The 13,627-nt window shown below is 50.0% G+C and overlaps 1 protein-coding gene across 1 annotated transcript in view; it reads right to left on the bottom strand.

Annotated features, from left to right (window-relative positions):
- DAP (death associated protein) overlaps positions 1 to 9,434 on the bottom strand; it is a 65,526-nt gene extending 56,092 nt beyond the window's left edge. Inside the window, exon 1 of the mRNA XM_027980166.2 lies at positions 9,251 to 9,434. Coding sequence (XP_027835967.1) covers positions 9,251 to 9,305 — 55 coding nt within the window. The 5' untranslated portion in view covers positions 9,306 to 9,434. The remainder of the gene's footprint in view (positions 1 to 9,250) is intronic.
- Between the last annotated feature and the right edge of the window lie 4,193 nt (positions 9,435 to 13,627).

The raw sequence follows: 13,627 nt of genomic DNA, 5'->3' as shown, positions 1-13,627 counted from the left end.
AAGTAAAGAGGGTGCGCAACTCACTACAAAAGGAACAGATGATGAATGTCAAGGTGATGTTCAAAATAATCAAGTCTTGGGAAGCTCGCAGGGAGCCTGTCCACTCCTCTCTTGAAGTAAGCACATACTCCCAGACCCACACCTCCATTTCAGCACCTCATTTAATCCAGTTTATAAAAACAATTAACTTCATCAATCTCTCACAGTATGGGTGGTGATTAATGCTGCAATAAAGTGGCAATAATAATAACTCAAGGCTGAGACAGATTCATTTTAACTTGCACGACTGCCAGAAAATATGCCAGCATATATATAAAACAGCACGACTGTTTTATCACCGTCACGGACTCTTCATTGGTCAGAAACACAAAGGGAGAGTTACTTCTGCAGAAACCTTTGCAGAATTATTTGCAAATGCAAGTATTTTCCTGAGACAGTAGTAAAAAACAAAACAGACTTTTGTTGTGATGGTTGTTATTCAAATGTGAGCTTCAAATGTAAATAACAAGCTTCCTCTTGGTAGGAGTCCTGAGTAGAAGTTAAGGTTTAGTTATGAATTCTGGGAGCCAGATCCCCAGGTTCAAGTGCCAGCTCTACATGTGTGTGTGTTTTTGTGTGTATGTTTTTGTGTGTGTGTGTCCGGGCAAGCTGCCGGCACTCTGCCGCAGGGTCCCATCTGTGAAGAAAGGGTGGCAATGCTCTACCCCCAGGGATTTTCTGAGGACTGAAGAGGGAGCCCACATGGAACGCCTCCATCAGGGTCTGACTCCCACAGGTGCTCAACTCCTGGCTACTCTCATTCAGCTCAATCGCTCAGTCGTGTTCGACTCTTTGCAACCCCATGGACTGCAGCATACCAGGCTTTCCTGTCCATCAGCAACTCCTGAAGCTTGCTTAAACTCATGTCAATCCAGTTGGTGATGCCATCCAACCTTCTCATCTTCTGTCATCCTCTTCTCCTCCTGCCCTCAGTCTTTCCCAGCATCAGGGTCTTTCCTAAGGAGTCAGTTCTTCTCATCAGGTGGCCAAAGGATTGGCATTTCAGCTTCAGCATCAGTCCTTCCAATGAATATTCAGGACTGGTCTCCTTTAGGATGGACTAGTTGGATCTCCTTACAGTCCAAGGGACTCTCAAGAGTCTTCTCCAACACAACAGTTCAAAAGCATCAATTCTTCGGCACTCAGCTTTCTTTATGGTCCAACTCTCACATCCATACATGACTACTGGGAAAACCATAGTTTTGACTTTGCTGGCAAAGTAATGTCTCTGCTTTTTAATATGCTGTCTAGGTTTGTTATTAAGCGGGTTCTAACACTGAGCATCCAGCACTCAGAGCACCCTGTGTGTGTGTCCTTGGTGGCTTATCACCTCCTCCCCAGTTTCCTCTGTGTGAAGTAGAGGGGGGGGGGCAAGACCTGAACAACAGATTGTTGAGTGAGCCATGCGCCCTCCATGGTGAGGGACTCCCTGTCCCAGCAGCTGACCACCGCCAGGGCTGTCCTCAGCCCATCACCATCTAAGGAAGCTTTTGGAGAGTCAAGGACCATGGATAACCCTTCCCACTGGATGGCCACGTGCCAGGCCCTGTTCTAACTACTGGCCAGTTACCACCCCACCCACTTCACCCAAACCCTATGGTGCAGACCACCCCCCTCCCCGCAATCCCAAGAGGAGGGGAAGCCACAGTGAGCAAGCTTCTGCCCTCCCCCGGCAGCACATGCCCTTAATCTCACCCCACAGGCCTTTACCTGCTTGAACATTCCAGGAAACAGAGCACCAGAGCTCCTCACAGAGACGCCTCTGGGTAGGTTCTAGGCCCAACCTGCCCGCAAAGAAAGTGTGTTTGATGTGGAAAGCTCTCTGTGAAGCAGCTTTCCCTGCCCACAGAGCAAAGCGGGCGGAGGAAACAGCCTCCAGCTCGGACTTTGTCAGGGCAGGACGCAACTGATGACAGTGCCGCCCTGGGGTAGGGCAGCCCCCGAGGTGCTGGGGTGCCTGGCTGTGAAAGGGTCCCCAACAGACGGCTCCATCCCCTCACCAGCAGGCTAGGAAGACCCACAGCTGCAGGCCAGGCAGGGTGAAGAGGAGGGTGTCCCCAGCAGGCTTGAGACAGTAAGAGCGTCCGGAGCTACGGAGGGGCCAGCCCTGGGGAACAGCAGGGCAGGACCCCCGAGCAGAGGCTTCCCTTTGCTCTTGCTGGGAAGTGCTATTGAAATGCGATTCAAAGGAAAGCAAACCCACCTAAAAGAAGCCAGGAAAGGCTTTGAGACTTGTTCCAGCGAGAACAAAAGGCAAGCAAACCAGAGACGCCCAAGGTGCAGATCAGGGGTGAACGAAATCCTCCCCAGGTAGAGCAGCACCGTGGCCGGAAAGCGAAGTGCGCATGAGACCGGATGGCCCTGGGATGGGGAGAGTGGGTAGCACCAAGGCACAGGGAGGCGGTCGTTCTCTGCGAAGAGGAGAGTCCCCACCGGAAGAGGGTTCTCCTTGGCCAGCAAAGAAGCCACGCCCATCCGGGGAGGCTGGCGTCCTGAGCGAGGGGAGCGCCGCATGGAGTGGGAGAAAGAGGGGCAGCGACTCTGAGTTAAGAGGACCCCCAGAGCTCCCCAGCCCTGCGGCCACGTTCAGTCAGTCCCCACACGGGCTTTCCACAACGGGTGAAAGGGATGCTTGCCTGAAAAGATGAGTCCCTGATAAACTGCTGAACTTGCACCCCTGATGGCTTCCTCTCTGAGAAAACAGAGAATGAAAGAAGGGAAGCTGCTATTCTCCGCTTAGAGGCGAAAGGTGTTGGGGTGGGAAGGCCCTTAACTGAACCTCGCTCGCTCTCCAGAGGCGGGGTGAGCTTCAGAGACCTGGCGCGGGGGCTGGGACTAGAGAGGCCGGTCCGGCTTCCAGGCAGTGCGGGCTCCATCCCCCTGCGGCTGTGACCCAGAGGTCAGAGTGCCTGGTCATTGTTCAGTTGCTCAATCCTATCCGACTCTCTGACGCCATGGACTGCAGCACAGCAGGCTCCCCTGTCCTTCGCTATCTCCTGGAGTTGGCTCAAACTCATGTCCACTGAGTCGGTGATGCCATCCAACCATCTCATCCTCTGTGGCTACTTCCACTCGTGGCCTCCATCAGAGGCTTTTCCAGGAAGTCAGGTGGCCAAAGTATTGGAGCTTCAGCTTCAGTCCTTCTGATGAATATTCAGGGTTGATTTCCTTTAGGATGGACTGGTTGGATCTCCTTGCAGTCCAAGGGACTCTCAAGAGTCTTCTCCAGGGCCAGAGTTCAAAAGCATCAATTCTTTGGTGCTCAGCTTCTGTGGTGACAGGGCCAAGACCTGCCAGACAGTGGCTGATCCAAAGCTGAGGAGTGGGAGAGGCAGACGCAGCTGAGTTCAGGGAGGCTGGTTTCAGAAAGCCCAGGGAAGAGCAAGATCCCTGCCTGGAGGTTCTCGGGGACAGGCAGCCTGACAGTGGTCACCGACCACAACCCCAGTCTCCCCTGCAGTGAGAGTGGGGCTGTTTACCTGGGTCGTGGCTGATTCCAGGGGAAATAGACTGCGGTAAGCTGGGTCACCTCTCCCCACCAAGCTGGCCACACTCTAGTCCCCTGCCTGTGAATACGCTTCACAAGGAGGAATTAAGGTTGCAGATGGTATTGAGGTTGTTAATCAGCTGACCTCAAAATAAGAAGGCTATTCTAGATTGCGTGGCTGGGCAACCTGTGTTCACAAGGGGAACCTGAAATATGAGACAGGGACAGGAGCATCAGCGTGCCTACTGTGAGGAAGGCTGGACCAACTGTTGCAGGTGGAGGAAGGGGCAGTGCACCCAGGAGCGTGGGGGCGTCTGGAAAGTGGAAGCGGCAGAAACGGGGTTCTCCCCTGGAACCGCCAGATGAACCAGTCCTGCAAATGCCTTGATTTCTGCCCAGTGAGACTCAGTTTGGACTTCTCACCTCCAGAACTGTAAGACAATAGAGTGGTGTTGTTTTAACAACAAAGTCTGTGGTCCTTTGCTACAGCAGCCACGGGAAACTAACACAGTGACACATGTCACCTGCAGGTGGCACAAGGCCCCCACACCTCGGCCTGCACTCAGTCCCCTCCGAGGAGTCCACATGCTGGACAGGAGGGGCCTCGCCCTCTGCATTTTTCCGCCCCGGTTGGAGGGCCTCCTGGGAGAGAAACAAACCTTGACTTGTTCAGCCCCTGCGATTTGGGGTTGTCTGTTACAACAGTGAATACAATGTAATATAGCTGATATAACTGTAATACAGGACCTGATACAAAAGTGGATAGTCCCTATACAAACAAAAGTCTATGAAGCTGGGAAGGGGAGGCCATTCACAAGACCAAGTAAGAGTGTGCAGGCATCTTCTGAAATGAACAGGACACTCACAGAAGTGAGGAGGAGGAGGCATGTGTCAGCCAAAGTCTCAGAGCACAGAGGGGAAATCTTAAACACGTCATAGAGGTGCCTGGTGCACCCTAACTGGAAGCTCTTGAATAAAAAAGAAAAATGCTGACTAAAAGGGTCTCTCTTTTTTCTTGGCATCTCAGGAGCAAAGGTGGGCTTCCCAGCTGGCGCTAGTGGTATAAAAAAAAAACCTGCCTGCCTTTGCAGAAGACATGCGGGTTCTATCCCTGGGTCGGCAAGATCCCCTGAAGGAAGAAAGGCAACCCACTCCAGTATTCTTGCCTGGGAAACTCCGTAGACAGAGGCGCCTGGCGGGTTACAGTCAATGGCGTCACAGAGTCGGACATCAGACATGACTTAGCGACTGAGCACACACTCCCAGGAGCAAAGGCAAACACCTCTGTCCTGTTTCTTCAAGCGCCGATCAGTGACTGGGTTGAACACACTGGGGGTCGTGATTAGCACACCTGTGATTTCACGGCTACTACAATAAAAACCGAATCAGTCTTGCCTTTCTAGCAACAGAGTGGCCTGGATAATATGAAACCTCCAAAGGGAGGTAATTCAGGGGGAAGTGTCACCCACAACCTTTTAAATGCATCCTGAGTGATCAGTAGAACAGAGAACTGAATTATTTTGAAATTACCAAAGAAAAACAAAATGGTCTCTTCCACTATAATAAATAGAATTGTGTTTGTATTTCCATTTGACTCAGTTCTAGAAGGGACATAAAATCTACTCTTGAAAGGAAACCACACATAAGATTACTAACACTTCAAGCCATCACATACTAGATTTATGAGAACTTTCCTGATATACGGTTTGCATCCCCTGGGGAAATGGGAGGGGACAGGGGCTGGCAAAACGTATGTTATGAAGAGACATTATTCCCACCACTGCCAGAAACTCACGGAAACAGGCAGGAGTGAGTCACAGTGTGGCTTGTCACCAAGTCCCCCCTTCTGCTGGGGATCAGAGTTCTGCTATTAAATGAAACAGAACCTCACTCACTCTGTTCATCTGTTATTAGCAAGAATTCCCAGAAAAGCAGCAGTCTCCTCTCGTTTCTCCACAAATACTTGGTCGCCGAGAGCAGTGGCGAGCTCTCAAATCATGAAGACTTGGCTACTTTTACAGAGGAGCCAGCCACCAGCATATCACAGGATGCCAGGCAGTGCCCACCAGCCTTCAGTGGGTGGACTCTGTTTATTCACACAGTCCCCTTCCTCCGAGGCTCTTTAGGAGCCTCATTAACCTCACGTCCTGGGAGGAGGACCTGGTGAAGAATGGAGCCCCTTTGAGAAGGGCTGCTGAGGTTCCAGGAGGTAAAGCCCCGCCCCTGCCCAGGGGAGGCCCCCTGAAGTCACTGACTTGGGGGTGTCAGCAACACTCCAGAGGGCTTGGCTAGGTTTAAAAATGGTGTTATCCCCTTGATCCCAACTGCAAGGTGACTGTTCATTAATGCCAAGTGCTAATAACTGACTGGTGAAGGGGAGCAGGCTGCCACCCCCAAAACCTGCCTCTTGGGCAAGTATGATTTTGAGTTGACTAAGAAACAGCACACAAGGAAAAGCTGGACACACAGAAGTCACCCTTGCTGGGAACTTTTACACTCGTAAGAGAGATCTCCATATGTAAGTATCTCTTTTTCTGTGTAACAGGAAGAGAAACATGACTAAGTCACAGGAGAATCCTACCCCGCATAACGACCTTCCCCTGGCTTACCAGGCATTTCCTGGCTCCCTCCCACAAGGGGAACCTCCTCTCCAGGGCATGTTTTAGGGCATGTTTTATCATTAGTATGTAAGGTGGGGCTTGGGAGTCACTCATGTTTCTTGAGCATCTCCTATGTATACAGGAGAGATATATGTTATCGAACTGCTTCATTTTCATTATTAGTCTGTTCTTTATCATAAGGGGGCTCTCAGCCAGAAACCTAGAAGAAAAAAGGGAAAGTGATTTTTCTCCCCTATACCCCACACCCTAAGCATGCACACATACTAAGTTACTTAGTGCTGTCTGCCTCTTTGCACCCCTCTGGACCATAGCTTGCCAGGCTCCTCCATCCATGGGATTCTCCAGGCAAGAGTACAGGAGTGGGTTTGCCATACCCTCCTCCAAGGGATCTTCCCGACCCAGGGATTGAACCTGCGTCTCTTATGTGGTAGGCGGGTTCCTTATCACTAGTGCCACCCGGGAAGCACCCCACGCCCTGTAACACTCGGCAAATATGAGTTACGATTTCCATGATGCTGCTGCTGCCTAAGCTGGCTGAGAGTCCCTCCTGCACCACCAGGACATGCTGGAGACAGCTCAGCAGTGGAGGGAAGTTGTGGGCCTCGCATGCCAGGGAGGAAGTGAGAGGCAGTAAGAGGATCTGGAGAAACTCACAAGCTATTTATTAGGTATCACAGAGCCAGGCCCTGCTCATCAAAGGGACCCAGGCCCAGAAGCAACGGGCACAGGCAGACAGGTAGAGGTTGTGGAGTGCAGAGAAGCATACCTGGTTCAGAGAGCAATAATGAGAAAACACAAAAGAACATGAAGAGAGTCACGGAGGAGAATTTTATTGTTTTCGATTGCAGGCTTAGGCACAAGATTTTGTCGTCCAACTTAAGCACTTAATGAAAGTGTTCCCAACGTTTCAAGGCTGTTATTTTGACTTAGGAACTGGGTTCTGGGCTATCCATGATGATTACCCTTTATTATAGTAGACGCTTTTTTTTCTTTTAACATCTACTCTGCAGAACTGTCTGTTCTCTGGTCATGCTGGAGTAAACAAGACCACCCAGACCTTTCTGCCAGAAAAGGCTTCCACGCAGAGGTCTCTGTGAGGTACTAAGTGAGAGGCAAGACACTGCAACCGACGAAAGGTCTCTTTCTAACCTGCACCCCTGGGCCAGGATGCCAGGCCCTTCCTCCAGCTCTGGCCAAGTGTGACCACCCTTGCGAAAGCCAGGATGAGTGACGGCTTCCTTAGTGGCTCCTGCTGGACTGGGGTCTCAAAGCCTTAAGAAGTCACTGCCCTGAAGTCACTGGAGTTTACCTGAGGCATTAACTGTTTCTGGGTTCCAATCCTATAGACAGTGACATTAAGCACAGAAAGGCAGCCCTGCCCTGCTACCTCCTCAGGGACCATCTGGCACAAACCTCCCATTTCACGGATTAGGAAAACCGAGCCCTAGAGAAGTAACCAGCCTCAAACTTAGAACTCAAGTTCACCGCTCTGCCAGCACAAATACATTGGTTCCCTTCTCCTTGGACATATTTAAGATACTTAATTCATGATTCACACAGCTTAGCTGTTTACAATTCAGAAAAACTCAGAGTCCTTCATGAAATTTCTCCCAGGGAGTTAATAGCGACAGTTTATTCCTCCGATCTTAAAAATCTCCATATGGCTGCCTCTGTATGCAATTGCTGCCACTTTGCTTTGGTATCATCCCCACACGGACATTCCACTGCTACTCACTCCCTGGGAACAGGGGAGCCCCAGGCAGACTGCAGCTGCGTGGCTGAGGGTCACCAGTGTAAACAAAGGTGTTCCCTCCTGCCCCACTGCCCAGGTCATCAGGCAGCTGGGCATGAATCCGCAGTGGTAGGACTTACAGGCCAGAGTTATCATGAAAGGAAACGCTTTGAAGTTCTTTTTTAACTTAAAACTAATTCAACACAGAGGCCCCCAAAGTCTATTTTCCATTACAGTGGAAGTGTTTCCTAAAATCCCATGCCTCTAACAGCCCCCATGCATCGGTTAGCCATTTTTCTTTCCTGGTGCCTGTCTTGCTGTTGAGAGCTTGTTTCAGTAATGAAAACTATGATCTACTCTGGAATGCAACATGTTAAGGAACTGCTCTATTCACCGTGTGGAGACAAAGAATTAGTGGCCTATGGTGGGGGCGGCGGCAGGCAGAAATTAGGGAAATCTTTCCTTCAACAAGAAGATGGCATAACTGTTCCACAGAAAGCAGCCATGTTTGGCTCAGGCCTCTGTTACTAGCAGACTGAGTTCATACTCTTCACTGACGTGTGGAATGAAGATCCTAAAAAACCCACACGCCGAAGCGACTGGGAGTCAGTCACCTCTGATTCCCTCAGTGTCCTTCCATATGGACTGATGGTCATTTCAAAGGAGAGGTGAAAAAAGCAATCGACCCGTTGGGGCAGATTCGAAAGAGCAAACAGGAACTGTGCTCAAAAGGGGGAGGAGAAGATATGAAAATAAAGGCTGCTCAGAGTCTCGTTTTCGAAGAAAAAAAGACTCCAGCATTTAACTTCCTTGCCTCAGAAGTTTAGGATGTACAGAAGCAAAAAGCAAAACGAAAACAAAAACAAAAACAAAATCACTTTTGAGGAAAAGCAGAATGCGAAAGGAACTGGAGGGCGGAAAAAAAGTCATATTCAGTGGTTAACGAAAGGAAAAAAAAAAAAAGATTTCCACTCCTTTGGTTCTTTTTTGTAATGCTGTCAGCTTACAATTAATCATCGCCAAGACGCTGAGAACTCTGATTTGTCATTGTTTCGGCTCCTCGTTTTCCTTTCTAAAGCATCTGTGCATTCTAAGGAAGCATTCACCACCCAAACTTTTGGGAACACATTGTTCGGCTGGGCTTCTTTCAAGTCAGTCTACTCTGCACGCAACTCCACGGACTTGCGATGTTTTCGCGTAAAGAAAACAGGTGTCGCCCGCGCGGGGCTGAGTCTACCTCAGACCGCACGAGCGGACCGGCGGGCCGCCGCCTCCCCGCCCGGCGCCCCGCGCGCCCCGCGCCCCATGCCCGCGGGTTCGAGCCCGCCCTCCGGACCCGCGAGAGGAGAGAAAGTGGGAACGCGTCCGTACCGGCGGGCGGGTGTCCAGCTTTCGTCTCCAGCTTCCCCTCGGGAGGCGAAGACATGGTGCGAAGCCGGTTTCAGACGGACCTAGGCGGCGGCGGGCTCGGGCGGCCGGGAGGGACGCGCGCGAGGGTCGGCGCGGGGAGCGAGAAGCGCGCGCGTAGCGCTCCGGGGTCGCGCACAGGCTGACTGACCGCGGCCGCCGGGAGGGGGCGCGGCCGGCGCGCGCCGACGTGGCACGGTCCCGCCCACCAGCGGCTGCGCAGTGGCGTCACCGCGCTCGCCCAGCCCAGCCCCGCCCCGCCGGCCCCCCGAACCACCGCGCGCCCTGTAGACTGAGCATGCGCAGTCCGCGGAGCCACGTAGGACGCCAACGCTGGAAGCTGAGGAGGAAGAAGGGGGCGCAGGGAGGGCGGGGCATCGGTAGACGCCTGCGGTGCTGGCGAGGCAGGAGCGGGAGACTAGGTGAGCGTAGTCCAGCGGGAGTGTGTCACCCACGTGGGCGGTGCTCCGCCAACCCGCCAGAAGGACTGTGACCGTGGTGGGGTCTGAGCCTCCAGAGCTGGGCGCCCAGGCCGGTGGTGCGTGTTGTCGTCGGGGAACCGACCCGTCTGCCACGTGTCCTCCGCCCAGCCCACATCTGAAGCCGCAGTTAGGAAATGAGACTCCAGCAGGGACCGACCAGGGATACGAGAATAGCCCGGATTTATTGAAGTTCAGTTCAGTCGCTCAGTCGTGTCCAACTCTTTGCGACCTCACGGAGTGCAGCACGCTAGGCCTCCCTGTCCATCACCAACTCCCAGAGCTTACTCAAATTGATGTCCATTGAGTCGGTGATGCCATCCAACCACCTCATCCTCTGCCGTCCCCTTCTCTGGCCTTCAATCTTTCCCAGTATCAAGGTCTTTTCAAATGAGTCAGTTCTTCCCATCAGGGGGCTGAAGTACTGGAGTTCCAGCATCAGCATCAGTCCTTCCAATGAATATTCAGGGCTGATTTCCTTTAAGGATGGACTGGTTGGATCTCTTTGCAGTCCAAGGAACTCTCAAGCGTTTTCTCCAACACCACAGTTCAAAAGCATCAATTCTTAGGTGCTCAGCTTTCTCTGTAGTCTAACTCTCACATCCATACATGACTGCTGGAAAAACCATAGCTTTGACTAGGACCTTTGTTGGCAAAGTAATGTCTCTGCTTTTTAATATGCTGTCTAGGTTGGTCATAACTTTTCCAAGGAGTAAGCTTCTTTTCATTTCATGGCTGCAGAATTTATTGAAAAGATGCTAGAAACAGGACATTGGGAGATATCCCCCACCCCTGAGAGAGGAAGAGGCAGTGCTATTCTGGAAACCTGGATAAAGGTCTTGGAACTTGAGCGTTTGTGCCCAGATGATGGCTTTGCAATGGGTCTTGATTCTGCCCAAAGCTGAGTTGGTCTCGTACCCTGGATCACGTCCTTCTCACCTTCTCAAGCACGTTGCCACAACTCATATCCTCTCCTGCACAGTCAAGCCCACTGTACTAAGGTAGTGTCCACACATATCCAGTGTCGTTTTGAAATGGAAACACTGCCACCTCTCTTGGCCATACGTCTAGCTTTGACAGCACAGCTGCTTGAAGACCACCTCACCCACTCTTACTCCTCAACCCACTATCTGTTTGTCATCCAGCTCCACAGAGGCTGCCACCCACCAGGAAGGTCCATTTATCAAAGTCACTCATGACCTCTCTGCTGCCCAGTCCAGGGAAGCACTTGACCTCGCTGCCTGTGCCCCTCTTCCTCAAGTGACATCAGGCTTCGCTATCACTGCCTTGATATCCAGCGTTTGGACTGGGTACCTGCTGCTAACTCTCAGTGGGGTTGGTTGGCTCCTCTTGTAGGTTTCTAAACACTTGAGAATCCCAAGGCTCAACACCAACCCTTTTCTCCGCCTTGCCTTGGCTTCCCTGGCCCATGAGGCCCATTGTCATCTGTGTGCTTGTGGGTCACAAATCTGCAAACCCATCTTTCTACACCTGTCCCTCCACTAAGCGCCAGACTCACACTCCACTGCTCCCTCAGCCTCCCTAACCGGAGGTCTCACCCAGTGCTGCCCAGCTCTTTGCTTCAGGGCATGTGTAGAAATGCGTACCCTACAGGTAGATCTGGAACTATCCCCTCATTTCAGTAGCACTACGAGCAAGAGAGCTGTGGGCCAGGCAGCAGTCATGATAGAGTTGTCTTGCATTCACATCCAAACTTGCAGACAGGTGTCAGCAGCTCAGAAGAAAATCCGAAATCAATAGTGGGACACTTTTAAGAGATGCTCCATCACTAACGCTATTGATAGAACATAGTGAGGAATACACAGACACTGACGATCTGGATTCTAAATAGACACTTGAAGGACATGTGACCAAATTAATTGTATGGATCATTTCCGTGAGTGCTATATGGTTAAAAACTTAAGTCTAAAAGAACCATTTCTAAGAAGTACAGGGAAAAAATTCTGGATTAGAAAACACTGTGTTATAGTTTAACTGGACTCATTTTTTTCCCCTTCAGTCAGTCAATCCAGTCACTCAGTCATGTCTGACTCTTTGCAGCCCCATGGACTGCAGCACGCCAAACTTGCCTGTCTATCACCAACTCCCGGAACCTTCTCAAACTCATGTCCGTTGAGTGAGTGATGCTATTTAAGCATCATCCTCTGACACCTCTTTCTCCTTTTGCCTTCAGTCTTTCCCAGAATCAGGGTCTTTTCCAGTGAGTCAGTTCTTTGTATCAAGTGGCCAAAGTATTGGAGATACAACTTCAGCATCAGTCATTCCAATGAGTATTCAGGACTGATTTCCTTTAGGATGACTGGTTGGATCTGCTTGCAGTTCAAGGAACTCTCAAGAGTTTTCTCCAACACCTCAGTTCAAAAGCATCAATTCTTTGGCACTCAGGTTTCTTTATGGTCCAACTCTCACATCCATACATGACTACTGGGAAAACCATAGTTTTGGCTAGATGGACCTTTGTTGGCAAAGTAATGTCTCTGCTTTTCAATATGCTGTCTAGGTTGGTCATAGATTTTCTTCCGAGGAACAAGCATCTTTTATTTTTTATTTTTGTGGCTGCAGTCACCATCTGCAGTGATTATGGAGCCCAAGAAAATAAAGCCTGTCACTGTTTCCATTGTTTCCCCATCTATTTGCCATGACATGATAGGACTGGATGCCATGATCAGTTCTTTGAATGTTGAGTTTTAAGCCAACTTTTCCACTCTCCTCTTCCACTTTAATCAAGAGGCTCTTTAGTTCCTGTTCACTTTTTGCCATAAGGGTGGTGTCATCTGCATATCTAAGCTTATTGATATTTCTCACGGCAATCTTGATTTCAGCTGTGCTTCATCCAGTCCAGCATTTCTCATGATGTACTCTGCATATAAGTTAAATAAGCAGGGTGACAATATACAGCCTTGATATACTCCTTTCCCAATTTGGAACCAGTCTGTTGTCCCATGTCCGGTTCTAGCTGTTGCTTCTGGACCTGCATACAGATTTTTCAGGAAGCAGGTAATGTGGTCAGGTATTCTCATCTCTTTAAGAATGTTCCGCAGTTTGCTGTGATCCACATGGTCAAAGGCTTTGGCATGGTCTATAAAGCAGAAGTAGATGTTTTCCGGGACTCTCTTGCTTTTTTGATGATCCAGCAGATATTGGCAATTTGATCTCTGGTTCCTCTGCCTTTTCTAAATCCAGATTGAACATCTGAAAGGTCTTGGTTCATGTACTGTTGAAGCCTCGCTTGGAGAATTTTGAGCATTACTTTGCTAGCATGTGAGATGAGCGCAACTGTGTGGTAGTTTGAACATTCTTTGACATTGCTTTTCTTTGGGATTGGAATGAAAACTGACCTTTTCCAGTCCTGTGTCCACTGCTGAGTTTTCTAAATTTGCTGGCATATTGAGTGCAGCACTTTCACAGCATCATCTTTTAGGATTTGAAATAGCTCAGCTGGAATTCCATCACATCCATTAGCTTTGTTCCTAGTGATGTTTCCCAAGCCCCACTTGTTTTCACATCCCAGGATGTCTGGCTCTAGGTGAGTGATCACACCATCGTGGTTATCTGGGTCATGAAGCCCTTTTTTTGTATAGTTTTTCTGTGTATTCTTGCCATTTCTTCTTAATATCTTCTGCTTCTGTTAGGTCCATACTATTTCTGTCCTTTATTTTGTCCATTTTTGCATGAAATGTTCCCTTGGTATCTCTAATTTTCTTGAAGAGATCTCTAGTCTTTCTCATTCTATTGTTTTCCTCTATTTCTTTGTATTGATCACCAAGGAAGGCTTTCTTATCTCTCCTTGCTATTCTATGGAACTCTGCATTCAGATGGGTATATCTTTCCTTTTCTCCTT

This window comes from Ovis aries, chromosome 16, assembly GCF_016772045.2.
Source record: "Ovis aries strain OAR_USU_Benz2616 breed Rambouillet chromosome 16, ARS-UI_Ramb_v3.0, whole genome shotgun sequence".
Lineage (NCBI taxonomy): Eukaryota > Metazoa > Chordata > Mammalia > Artiodactyla > Bovidae > Ovis > Ovis aries.
The sequence above is the reverse complement of the archived record's forward strand: the minus strand, read 5'-3'. Positions and strand labels throughout refer to the sequence as shown.